Source organism: Elgaria multicarinata, chromosome 7, assembly GCF_023053635.1.
Source record: "Elgaria multicarinata webbii isolate HBS135686 ecotype San Diego chromosome 7, rElgMul1.1.pri, whole genome shotgun sequence".
Taxonomy (NCBI): domain Eukaryota; kingdom Metazoa; phylum Chordata; class Lepidosauria; order Squamata; family Anguidae; genus Elgaria; species Elgaria multicarinata.
In genome coordinates, this window is record NC_086177.1 from 87129429 (window position 1) to 87143190 (window position 13762).

A 13762-nucleotide genomic window follows, 5' to 3' on the forward strand; every position below is an offset into this window, starting at 1 on the left:
GAGAAAAAATAAGACTAAGTAGTTAAAGAAGTTAAATTTCATAGTGGTTATCAGAGTTCTCTCTACTTTAACTGTGCTCAGTGAAAGAGGAACACTTATGCTAGGCACATTCCTAAAACCATTTCATACACAGTAGAAATACTGATGATTTGATTAAAATACTAGAGAATAAGTCCCTACCATGATGGCCCTCTAGCAGTCTTACTTGCTAGTTTTATTTCTGAGTGAGGATGTTGTCCCCATTGTTCCCAGGGCTGGCCCTCCCAGGAGGTGGGATGAATCTCCCACCTCACTTGGTGGATTTGGGGGGATCCCACATGCCGTGCTGCTGCTAGGACTGTGGGTCCCAATGTCACTGCTGCCAAAGTGAGGCCACTTGGGAGAACCCTTCTGGCAACTCTTCTGCTGTGGCAAATGCTGCAGCGGGAAAGGAGCCATTGTGGCTTTTTTGGAGTAGCTGCTACTGCCCACCTTGTGCCTCACTTTGAGTAAAGCATAGGCGAGCCTCTGCTATGCAGAGCCTCACTGGCTGCTCCCTTGCTGTGGCAAAGGCCACAGTAAGAGAGTACCTGGCACAGCTCTCCAGAATGCTGCTGACCCTAATGCCTTGCTCTCCTTAAAGCAAGGCATAAGATGGGTAGGCTCTCTGGAGAGCTGAACCAGTGCCAGAACAGCTATCCAGAGAACCTGTCTGCCTCTATTGCCTCGCCCTGAGACATGAGAGCGAAGCACGGCAGGGAGGTGGCCCTAGAGATCACCTGTGCTGCTGTGCCACAGGCAGTCTCCAGGGCCACCTCTCTGCTTCAGGAGAGTGAGATATTGAGGGGATGGCAGGTGGGAAGGAGGAAGGTGGAGTGGTGGCTCTTCTCTGCCCTCCCCATGTAGTACCGCCTTGCACTTGCCCCCACCAAGCAGTAGTGTTGCCTGATTGTTCCAGTTCTCTGTGTGCGTGCTCACAGCAAGGCGAGCAAGCTATTGCTTATGCATTTCAGGCTGAGAATTCACCCTACCTTTTCATACAGCACTTCTGTTAGAGATCTTTTAGCTTACTGATTGGAAGGCTTGTTTTCATCTGCTTTGATTTGCTTAGAGGTTAGTGGAAATCAGCACAGGCCCAAGAAGTGTGAGGTAACATATCTCACTTGGAAAACCTCAAACTTTGTAGGAATGTGTAGGTGGAGAACTCTAATGTATATCTCCTGCACACAAAACCATGCTGCATATGCCTGTATATTATGTGATTGGGGGGTGGGTTTGTAAGACTCCACCCTAAGTCATATACACAATAAAATCATAATATTTGCAGCCTAGTCCTAAAAACATAAGAAGAGCCATGCTGGATCAGCCCAAGGGTCCATCTAGTCCAGCATTCTGTTCACAAAGTGCCCACCCAGCTGCCCATGGGAAAACCACAAGCAGGACATGAGTGCACCATCCCACCCATGTTTCCCAGCAACTGGAGTACATAGGTATAGTGCCTCTGATACTGGAGGTATGGCCATTAGGACTAGCAACCATTGATAGCCTTATCTTCCATGAATATGTCTAATCCCTTTTTGAAGTCATCCAAGTTGGTAAGCATCACTACATATTGTGGAAGTGAATTCCATAGTTTGATTATGTGCTGTGTGAAGAAATACTTACTTTTATCTATCCTGAATTTCACACCAATCTGCTTGATGGAATGATGCTGGGTTCTAGTATTATACGAGAGGGACAAAAATGTCTTCCTATCCACTTTCTCCACACCATGCATAATTTTGTACAACTCCATCATGTTTGCCTGTACTTGTCTTTTTACTAAGCTCCTACAGATGTTTCCGTGGAAATAAGTCCTGCTGTGTTCAATGGGCCTTATTCTTTAGTAAGTTTGTTTAGGTTTGCTGTCTTAATTGATGAGCATATGAGCAAACTGGACTATGGGTGAAAGCCACCACTGTACATGCAACTTTCCCTTGCTCTCCTCTCCCCTGTGCACCCTGAAATCTGTTTTGGAGGGGACCCCAAAAATGGGGAGGGGGGAATGAAGGGTTGCAAGGGAAGGCGAAAGACCATTCTACCAGTGGTTTCTGTTTTGTTGGTGGACAGTCAGCATTGGCTATAGCACTGTGTCTCTCAGGTTTAGATCTCTTTATTGTAGTGTAGCTAGACATGTGTAAAGTAAGTATATCCTTCAGCATTCTTCTATTCTCATTATTGTGGATCAGCCCAATCACATGGAGAGATTCCACCCTAGTAGGCTGCCAGGAATTATCAATGCTGTTTTGGAATTTCTAAACTATAAATCCATGTGATGACCCATGTAATAGCATCTTATCTAGGCATCATTGTCATGCAGAAGTATTTCTTGACAAGCTCCACACAGTTGTAAAATGTAAAACAACCCAATTCTCTCTATGTTGTCGCAGTGGAGATGAAATAGCCTTTTTCGTTAAGGAGCACAGAAATCGTATCCTAACAAGCAGGCTATATTCCACTAGTTTGGGATGAACATATTGACTCAGCTGCCTGCCCTTAAAATGTACCCTTAGTTTTTGGCCTTGGAAGATGGAAATTTTTAGGCAATTTTGCAATGGCCAGATTGAAGTCTAATTCAAAGCTGTCAAAATTTGCATAATCTCATTATACGAATGTGACATTTTACAGGAAAAATATTAATTTGATGTCAAGAGGACAATCCTCTGAATATTTGTTTTATACAATGCTCATAAAAAGATGTATAAGCCATTTGGGTAAGTCCATGGATCTTAGAGTGCAGGAAAAAGCAAATGGTATATAATTATGGCAAAACAGAATATATAACCAATAAGAGATTTCACAGTATACTAATTTTAACTGATTTCAATGATTTGTGCTTGCTAAAGCCAATACAAATAATGGCAACATCTGTCAAACACCAAGCTCTAGCATGAAACCCTTTTAAAATTTTGCACATAATAAACTATTTTTTATATAAACTACCTTATTGTTTGTATTACCAACTAAAAAATATTCACTCTTTTTCCAGCATTCGAACAAAAACTTTAATAAGTAGACATTGCATAAAAATGACACAATCCAGCAGTTATTTCGTAAGGCCAGCAGAATCATAAATTTGCCATCCATGCTTTTCCAAAAATACTAACCCATATTGTTCTCCCTGGACCTGTTGCAGGGATGATTAATCCAGCTGCTGAGGTTTCCCTTTATGCGTTTGATGGAACACTTGGCTTGCTTGGCTACAGCTGTGTGTTTATGTGCGGTGCACACCTGCAGGGGCCGCCTGACAAATAGCTGTAGTATGCACGGTATACAAAATTACCCTGGCAGTGCTGCAAATAAGGAAGTTTCTGTTTTTGAAGTCCATATGTGTGTGAGCTTGAGATGCCAGCTGGGGTATTTATGTTGCATTGCACAGATGTAAAACTGCCAACTGATTTTATACCAAATAAAGGCTAATCTTTTTATACATAGTTGGTGTCAGAATTATGAAGTGGTATGTAAGAATGTTCTCACGACTTAAGCGTCTTTTAAAATAAAATCTGATGTTTTAAAGTGCTTTAACTTAGAATGTAAGTAGAAAAATGAGGACAAAGCAGACTTCATGTATTTCGGTAAATATTATAAGAAAGGTTCTTAAAAGGGTTTATTATTAATGTTGTATAGTTATTAGGTGCAAATCATGATAAGGATTTGATTTATTGTATGCATATCCACTATATTACAGAACCTTTTTTCCTGTAGGTCACTTCATCTCTGTGTTGAATCCATTTTATGGGCTCTGAAATGTGAAAGCCAAATGTATATTGCTACTTAGTTTGAAAGCTTTGCCTTCCTGTTTTCAGGAGTATAATTTGTAACAGATTTTAAATGTATAAAACCAAACAGACACCGTGTAAATGTTTAGCATTTATTTTAGTAAATCAGACTTTTAAATATGCTTTATTTTTCAGAGAATAAGACATAGCACCCTTTTTGAATGTGTATATTGAATGTGTGTATTATAAAACAAACATGTGTTAAAGCAGTAAATAATAGTCAAGCTTCTGTAGATGTTAACAGCCAAATCCTTGTTAGATATATGATTCGTGCACATAGCAATAAACTAGACAAAATATATCAAGTGACTTGTTAAATAGGAAAAGCACACACCCATAACTTTTAAATGTAATGGTTTCTATGTTGAATTTTGAAAATACTTTAAAGACATGATCCAGTCAAAGCTAAGTACTTTTAAGTCTTGACTTCAGTGGGAGTGTTACAATTTGGAGGTTGTGTGAAGCATTATGAAAGATGAGGGTTCTGGTGAGCAGTTAAAAGGAGACAGTGATTTTCTGTGATCGTAATCGTGGAAAATAAAAGTCAGGCACCAGGTAAGGAAAGAAAACCAAATCAAGGGTTTACATCAAAGCCAGGTCTCTGTAGCAGAGACAGAAACAAGAACTGTGGAGTAAGGATCAGAACAGAGAGGGGAAAAAGTCAGAGAGCAGGAGAACTAAGCCTAATGTGGTTTTCAGTATGGGATTCCCAATCCCCATTAGCCTCTGATGTGCAAAGCTGGGGGAGGCAACCTTACACCAACCTACACTTTAGCTCTACCGTCTATCCCTGAGCTGCTCTCCCCACCTGATCTGGAAACTAATCTAGGAGCCCAGTTTGGGGAGCGGGGGAGTGGCTGGGGCAAAAACGTGCTGTGAAAAATGTGGCAGGCAGGGAGAGGACTGAAATTGACCTGATGTCTCAAATATTCTGATGGAGTTCTTGTACAGAAACTATCTTCAACCATATTTTTGCTTGCTATTTTGTTGTTCTTAGTATATTTAGAAAAGAAAAGCTTGTGTGTATTAACACAGTATGAGTCTCTCTGAATGCTGAGTGAGAATAAATCTAAACATTGTGAAATGAAATGCTATTTGACGGTAATGCTAAACGTTATTAAGCATTATTTCCTTGATTGAAGATCTTTATGTAATGTTTTTCATATAGGTTATTTAAACAGAATATCGAACGTCCTGTGAGAGGTTATGCTGGAAAGATGACCATTTCTAATCAGCACTTCTAAAATGGTTTTTACTTCAAACAATATTGCCGCCGCTACAGGTTGCATGTACACAGTTGAAAGTTTGTAGTTCTTGGCTCATGCACAGATGTCTTTCAATAATACTGGCCTGTAATTTCTTCAAATTGCTTGGTTTATCAGCAGCACATGTCATCAATCCTAGAATGCTTGCTCAAGTCAAGCTCAGAATTCTTAGCTTACAGATGCAGCTGCAAACAGGTGAACAGGCAGAAAGTAATTTGTGCAGCTTGGTGGCTGTCAGACAAAAGACAGACAATCTGTGTTTTAAACAGATTGCAGGCCTTGCATGAGCCAGACAAAAGGGATTTCTACAACTGCAAATAATTCCAAGGTTGACATATTTTCCTTTCTGCCATTAGGTGATTTGTTAAAATTGGAAACAATGAATGTAATAAATCTACACAGAAACTGGAGATAAGATGAAAGAAAAAAGGAGATCGCTAAATATGTTTACACCCTTCTGTTGAAAAGGATGCAACTGACATTCATATAGATTTTTTTCTCTTGCCAAATTATGAAGCTAGCCTTTGTAACTCACAAAGCTACTTAAATGCATATGTTACACTATGGCAAAAAAAAAAAAGGAATAAAACTTAAGTTAGGGTATTGGCATTAAATCTTTGTTCTAGAAAGTTATTTTCTTTGACCAGAAACAACTGATAATTAAATCAGTTTTGGAAATTAAAAAGCCATTATGATAGAAATAGGAAAGGGAAATCGTTCCATCAGCTGAAGTGTGGGTGGGTGGGTGGGTGGAGGGAGCAACGGGGGGGGGGGATTTGCTTGACTTTTGAACTTTATTATCTAAGTAGCATTTCTACTGGAAGCTAATTGTGCCAGATGAACAATTTATACCCACAGGTATGATAGGTTGTGCTGTGTGACCCAGTGCATATATTCACAGAGAAGGTGAGATCATCATCTAATAAAGAAAGGTTTCAGTCTTGGTGAATCGAGTGGATACCATATTTAGAGGGGAAATGCACACATATAGGTTGCTGTCAGCAGTCCAAATTGCTGATCAGAGAGTCTTTATACACATTGGTAATGTGCTGTGCAACATAAGCTGAAATATATTCCACAAGGGAGGAAAACGGAATAGTTTACATACACGGTTCCTAAATGCAATGAGTATAAAGCTCCATTACTCAATTTAAGCAGGTGCTTTTTATATGAGGTTTTAAAGAAATATAAAACTGCTGATGAAATGATTGGTTTGTATAGACACAGCTTAACTTCTAGTGGTCGGACCAGATAAAGAGGCTAAAACCACTCCCACAAACATTTATTTAGTGCTTTTGGAGCTTAAAGGTTAATATTCTTTAGTAGAAGGAACTGTCATTTCGGACAGTAAAGTGAAAAACCTGAATCACTAGTGCTGTATAATTCTAGATTTCTGCTCAGCAGGTGTATAGATCTTGGGTTTGACAGGGGTAAATAGAAGCAGTTCAAATTGGATTTGCATTCACTTCTAACTGTGATTTCATAGAATTCTTTAAATTAAGATCCATGCATGTGACAGATGGGTGAGGAGGATCTGAATGAATGTGCTTTTGTATAAATATGTGCATGTTTATGGGGGAGGGCAGTGTGAGTGGCGGATAATAAATAAATAAATGCAAGCTGGAAGTGGTGCAAAGGGGAAGTTGAACAATATTCCCAATATAGAGTCCATTTTATATATCAAGAATAAATGAACATGATTTGCTCAGCCTAGAAAAAATAATGTGTAATTGCTGATCTTCCAGCAAAAACTTGGCTCATTTCCATAAAACCAGCCTCTGTACCAGAGGAATGGATAATGGCAAATCAATGTAACACCAATTTTCAAAAAGGGATCCAGAAAGCTTCTGGGTAATTTCAGATCAGCTTAATCACTGCTCTGGGTAATCAAACATATAGAAGGACAAGTAAAGGTTAAAGCATCCTCCCCACTGTAGCAATCTTCAGCAGCATTCCAGTGATATTACTCAGTATCGCTGGGATGTTCAAGAGGTTAAAGCCTCCCCCCCCCCCAGCACTCTGCAGTAAGTTATGGGTGGGAGAGTGTGTGTATGTTCCATAGAATCATAGAATAGCAGTGTTGGAAGGATTCCAACTCTATAAGGCCATCGAGTCCAACCCCCTGCTCAATGCAGGAATCCACCTTAAAGCATCCCTGACAGATGGTTGTCCAGCTGCCTCTTGAATGCCTCTACTGTGAAATGCCCATGACCTCCCTAGGTCAGGAAGTTTTTCCTGATGTCCAGCCGGGATCAGGTTTCCTGTAACTTGAGCCTATTATTCTGTGTCCTGCACTCTGAGATGTTCGAGAAGAGATCCTGGCCCTCCTCTGTGTGACAACCTTTCAAGTACTTGAAGAGTGCTATCGTATCTCCCCTCAGTCTTCTCTTCTCCGGGCTAAACATGCCCAATTCTTTTAGTCTTTCCTCATAGGGCTTTGTTTCCAGATCCCTGATCATCCTCGTTGCCCTCCTCTGAACCCCCTCCAGCTTGTCTGCGTCCTTCTTGAAGTGTGATGCCCAGAACTGGACACAGTACTCAAGATGAGGCCTAACCAGTGCTGAATAGAGAGGAACCAGTACCTTGCGCGATTTGGAAGCTATACTTCTATTAATGCATCCCAAAATAGCATTTGACTTCTTTGCAGCCACATTACACTGTTGGCTCAGATCTTGTAACTGTGCATTTGGTTTCTTTTTCCTAGGTATAGAACTTGACATTTATCCCTATTAAATTTCATTCTGTTGTTTTCAGCCCAGCACTCCAGCCTATAAATCACTTTGAAGTTTGGCCACAGTTGTGTGGCCCCCAGCCACCCATCCAATGCTATGTGGCCCTCAACCTTACCATAGCATATTGTGATGGAAACAAATCTCAGACTTGCATACAGTCCCCCTTTCCCCATCCTCTGACTTAGCTGCAAAGACTGTTTGCTTCCATTAAAAAAAAAAATCATCTGCAACTTGTGGTTGTGTATAACGCCAACAAATGGTTAATCTTATGGTTTGTTTGAAACAAGGCAATTTTAAATCATGGGCTATGAAGCAGGCTTGTTTCAAACAATCATAGTTAACATTAACCACAGCTTACGGTTGGATGTTTTAACCACAGTTTAGGTTCAGAAGTAACACAGTTAATCGAAAACAGAAGTGAAATCTCCTTGGGGCTATGCTTGAGGAAGAGAAGGGAGGGTGGAAGCATGTGACACCGAGCCTCGTTATATTTTGTTCCATGTCATCCGAACTGGCCCAGTGCCAAAAAGAAAGCCTTGTGAACCTGTTCAGGATTGAATATCCAGAGGAGTTCCCCCAGTATTCAAGTATCTCCATTTTAGCTACTCTAAGAAGGAATAAGATGAGGTCCTTGTGGACAAGCTCTTCTTGATTCTCTTCATAAAGTAGAAGAAACACTAACTTTGGGATAAACAGTATGATCTGAGATAACCACTCTGCAACTTATTATAGAAAAGAATTAAGTAAAGAAAGACCTCTCGTGGAATATATTGCTACTGGAATACTTTCAGAAGATGCATATAAAATCCAGGTGTCTGGACATCAAACATCATTGGGGTGGGGGGGAAGGAATTGGTGAACAAAATTTCTTATAATTTATAACATTGGTGACTCATTTATATTCCAGTATTTTCCTTCCTTTCACCCAGCTCTTGCTAATTCTTTCCCACTTTGCATTCAGATCTCCAAGAAGTTATAAATAATTATAGGATTCTACAACTTCTGTAACAGAATTTGATGCACATTTTTTATATTGTTACATCGTATTGTTTCTGCTCTTTTTGCTTGCAAATTCAGAAATCTATTCTTTATTATTTTTATACACACACACACACACACACACACACACAAACAAACACAGACATACTAGAGGTAGAGAACCATTTTTGGCCTGAGGAATAAATTAATCCTGATATAGGATGACGGGGGCTGCATGCCAGCAGTCAGCAGGACCACTGGCCAAATTGCCCAATGTGGATAGAGCCATTGCTGGATGACCCCCTTTCTCATATTTTCATACACACAGTGACACATTCTCATGGACACTATACTCAAAACCACCCCAGCCCCACTTTCTTAGCAGATCCATGCAGATCATCTGAGGGGCGGGGAATATTTTCCTTGCCCAATGCTGAGAGACTCTCTTTCTCAGCACTGAGAGAGGAAAAAAGCTGATCTCTGATCTGCAGCAGATCAGAAATAAGACCTTTAACCTTTGCTTGGTATTTGGGCAGGAAAAGAGGCAGGCCTGGGGAAGAAGCCTGGTAGAGGAACCCCCATAGGCCATATTTGCTTGATATAGACCTGCTTTTCAGATGTATTTTCTCTGACTTTTTATACTTTTGGTGTAAACTACCTTGGCATATTATGTCATTAACCATGGAACTCATTGCTGTGGTTCACCTTATGGCATTGTTCTGATTTCTTTAGTGGAGTAAATACATCTCTGCACATGCCCAAACATGCCAACAAAATACTTTTGTATATCATATATATGTAATCCAACACTGGGTATATGGAGATGGGGCAAGTTTTCAGAAAAAAACTTAAAATCTTATGGGACAAAGTACACAGGTGCTAATCATCGTGTGTGTGTGTGTATCTGGCACCTCTAAGGTAGATAAGGTTCTTGAGAGATAGTGACTGGCCCAAGGTCACCGAGGTGCTCATGGCTCAATGAACCTATGTCTCCCAATACCTACTCTTTGTAGGCAAGTATTTTTAAATAAAGAAAATTACTTCTCTGCCTAAATTCTGGTTTCCCCCAGATTTCTACAACTATATCCCCTCCACCTTCTGAAAACATTGAACCAGTAACAAAAGTTGATCACATTTTCTCTTGTCTATAAGTGTAAAAATTGGGTTTGGGTAATAAAAATTGTATCTACACAGTAGTGCAGCTTTGTTACTGCTCCCACAGGCATTGTAAACGTGCTTAATTATATTGTCTCATGCTATTTTTCCACAGCAGGGATAGTTACCTTGAAAAGGAGCTGTTCTCATCTTTCAATATGTAGCCCCATAGTTTTTAAATAGCACCTGGCCACAGGAGTTTATAGTGGAAAGAGGTTCATTCAGTTATTTCATTTGTTATATAGCGATCAGTGAAAATCTGCTAAGTTTGGTTTGCATGAAACTCCTATAACAGAAATCAAGCTATTTGAAAGATGCTGCCTGGAGACTATGTCAAATCAAAACAATCATTTGGTATTAGTGCTGTTCACCAGGTAGCATGCTAGCAAATATTTATGTAATTGGCACGGAACACTGTGCAAATAACTAATCTTCTGTAGTAAATGTGAAAGGTATAGGCTTCTAGTAGGTTCCATATGTGCTCTGTAATATACAGCATAAAACTTTATCCCTAAATGTTAAAAGGAGTGCATTTATCAAGATGCACTTTATAGGCCTGACAATACGCTAAGCCATGGTTAAGCTGCTGTTATGTGGCAAATGCTTAGTGAGCGTATTTAAACCATGGTTATATAGCCACCATGGTTAGGAATGGTTCACACAACATGCTAAGTCATGATTCACACAACACACTAAGCCATAATGTTTAGCCCAAGTCACCACCATAGCTTAGCGTGTCATCTGAACAGAATCAAAAATAAAGTTTTCCATGTTGCCTGATTTTTGTATTTTCAGTAAATGTACATTCTTCCAGTACACAATATGCGGCATTTGAATTGTATATGTAACATATTTCTATATAATTATATGCTTCTGTGTTGTGTTGGTTGGCTGGTTACTTGCTATTTCTTGGTGCTATATATATGACACACTGTGTTACGCACTTTACCAATGCATGTCACAACTTCCAGATGCAAACAAAAAGAGAACTCCATTTTAAACTTGACCAATTTGTGTTCGGAATTAGTTGTAAAGTGGAAGGAGGGAGGCAGGATTCAATTCCCTTTGTCCTTTTGATTTACTTTTTCTTACACTTGCTCAAACTAACTTTTCCAAATACTGTGACTCAGTGTAGCTCTCCTGAATGTTGTACTTTATGAAATAATAAGAATGGCTGCAGCCAAACGTAATGTGGGTGGCTACTCAATGAGCTTTCCTGTGCAACTGTGCCAAAGTTCTGTGCTCCTGACCTATTGCATCCCCCACTGTTGCAGTTCTAGGTCCCTCTTCAGAAACGGCTGCCAGTAAGTGCAACTCCTGAGTTGTGCCAAACGGTGTGGTAGCCTCCTTGAGTGAACAAGTGGAGACTGAGAAGAGACCACCAAACCTATTTCCTCTTTTGACCTTAAGCAAAGTTTGAACTTTAGTTTCCATAAAAAGATGGCAAGTGCAGTTACCTGCTGTGCAACTCAGCTGCATATGTTTAATTTTTATTTTGCTACTGAATTGAATGGTTTTTAAGTGTAATCTAAGATTTTTTTTTACCCATTTTAACACCCTGAAATCACAGGATTAAATGTAGCTAGGGAAAGCATGGCTTTGCTTGTTTTGTAAAATGAAAGCAAAGTTGATTATATTTATATTATATTATATTATATTATATTATTAGTTAATTAATTTAAAGTCACATTTTGTAGTTTTTGTGTAAATAAGTGTTCACATGTGGGAAATATATTTGCATAGATATTATATACATATGTAGGTAAATAAAAGTATTCTATGAAGGAGATTCACTTTAGAGTCGAACAAAAATACTATAAGACTGTCTAAAGTAGATAATGAAAGTATAATTAAACTTAAATGCCTTGGTGAAAGAATATAAAAATATTTAAATTCAGCAGGCTAGTACATTTGCAGTTTTCTTTTATTAGGTGTGAAATCTAAGAATCCCCTGCCAACTCTTGAGGGCTCAATCCAGAATGTTGAATTGAAGTACTGCAGCACATCATTGGTCAAATGTGCCTCTGGGACCATGGGATCAATAAAAATTTGTGCCAAAGCCCCAGGTATGTGCAGCTGGACCATGTAAAAGTTTACGGCCTGTGTAGGAGAATTGGCCTTGCTTTTTACAAGGAGAGTTACTGAAACAAGAATTTATTCATTGTTCCTATGAATCAGAGGTATTTTTTGTTTTGTTTTTAGAAACGTGGTAAAATGACGTAGCATTGCATTGTCAATAGTAAAACAAACCAAAAAAAAAAAAAAACATATTAAGGTGTTTTAGTCATTTTGAAAGTGTCAAATCCACAAAGGTCAAAATCAAGAAATAGATAAATATCAATAGATATTACTGTGAAAGTGGATGTAAAAACTGAATATTGCATCTTCTAAAGGCTAAGCTTTAAAAGCTGAAACCATTTTCTGAAGTATACATTATCTCAGGTGCATCAGTGATTTAATCACACTCTAATTGTTTTGTATGTTAAATCCTCACTGTGTTCTAATATATCTGAAGGATGGATTCCATACCTGTGTTAAAATAATATACTGAATGCAACTTTTGTCTTGAATCTGTAACTATCACATTTCAGGTATTGTGTTGCATCCAATAGTGTTCCTTCACCAGGGGAATGACATTCTTTACTGTGACTTTCCCCAACTTGGTTCCTTCGAGATGCTTTGGACTACAAGTCCCAACATTCCTGACCATTAACCATGCTGGCTGGGGCTGATGGAAGTCCAAGCCCAAAGTATCTGAAGGCCACCAGGTTGGGGAAGGCTCTGCTAGTAGAACAGCTTACTCCCCCTCCCACCACAGTCTCTTGCATGCACACCCCAATCTGCTCTGGAGGATAGGGGGACACTCTGGAACCTATTTCAGGGGGCTTGGAAGGCTGCAGGGCAAGGAAGGAAAGGGAAAGTCCTGATGCATGTTTGGAAGTCTGCTCACATAATGATGAATGTATCCCAAAGAGCTTCAACTTAACAGCCTTAACAGCAATCAGAATATGATTGCAACCTTAGAACTAATCTTATCTGCAAATCTCTATTATTTAAAAAAAAATTTTTTTAAAAAAATGCATTGGCAATTTAAACTTTTTGGATAAAAAGGAGGAAGTAATAATATGGCTACTTGCAGGTGTACCACCTGCTAGAAGTCACTCCTTAGGTAGATTTGCTGCCCTTGCACAGAAAAAGCCCTGCTTCTGATTCCTCTGTAAGGTCTCTATAAATGAGGTCAGTACTATAATTGCAACCAGAAGGAGAGGCACACCACGCAGCAGACAGATAACAGGAAGGGCCAAACTAATTTGTGCTAAAGGAGATGATTGAAGTAGCAATTTCATTTTTTTTTAACTGCAAAGGAAACATTGACTCAGTACATAAAAATATTGAGATAAATCCATACATATGATGCATCAAAACACATTAAATCTGTCAATAAATTATAATCATCAGCTTTACAATCTAATCACAGATTATGAATAATTTGTGATCAAATCTAGCAGGAACCCCTTACAAATAAGGTTACTTTATAAATCACTGTTTTGCTAATATCATTCAGCAAAAAACCAATTTAAAAATTGCTGGCCATTTTAGTTAGATGCATATTTGATATTGTCCCCAATTTTGGCAACTTTTTTTAAAACCTATGGCAAGAGATAGTGGGTCACTAGTTGACCTGAGCATTGTCTTTCCTAAATTATATGCACAGCATATCTTAAACAAGAGGGTTATTGAAAAATACTGAGTTAGCAGATGAAGAAGCCTGATTCTGGGATGTAAAATCTACAAGTGATCACTACTTGGCATAGTAAAAAATACATCAAAAGAG

General features: G+C 39.1%; 1 protein-coding gene across 1 annotated transcript in view; it reads left to right on the forward strand.

The window, feature by feature from the left end:
* Positions 1–13762, forward strand: part of VPS13B (vacuolar protein sorting 13 homolog B) — a 434090-nt gene that overhangs the window by 107226 nt on the left and 313102 nt on the right. The window contains exon 18 of the mRNA XM_063130990.1: positions 11859–11993. Coding sequence (XP_062987060.1) covers positions 11859–11993 — 135 coding nt within the window. The remainder of the gene's footprint in view (positions 1–11858; positions 11994–13762) is intronic.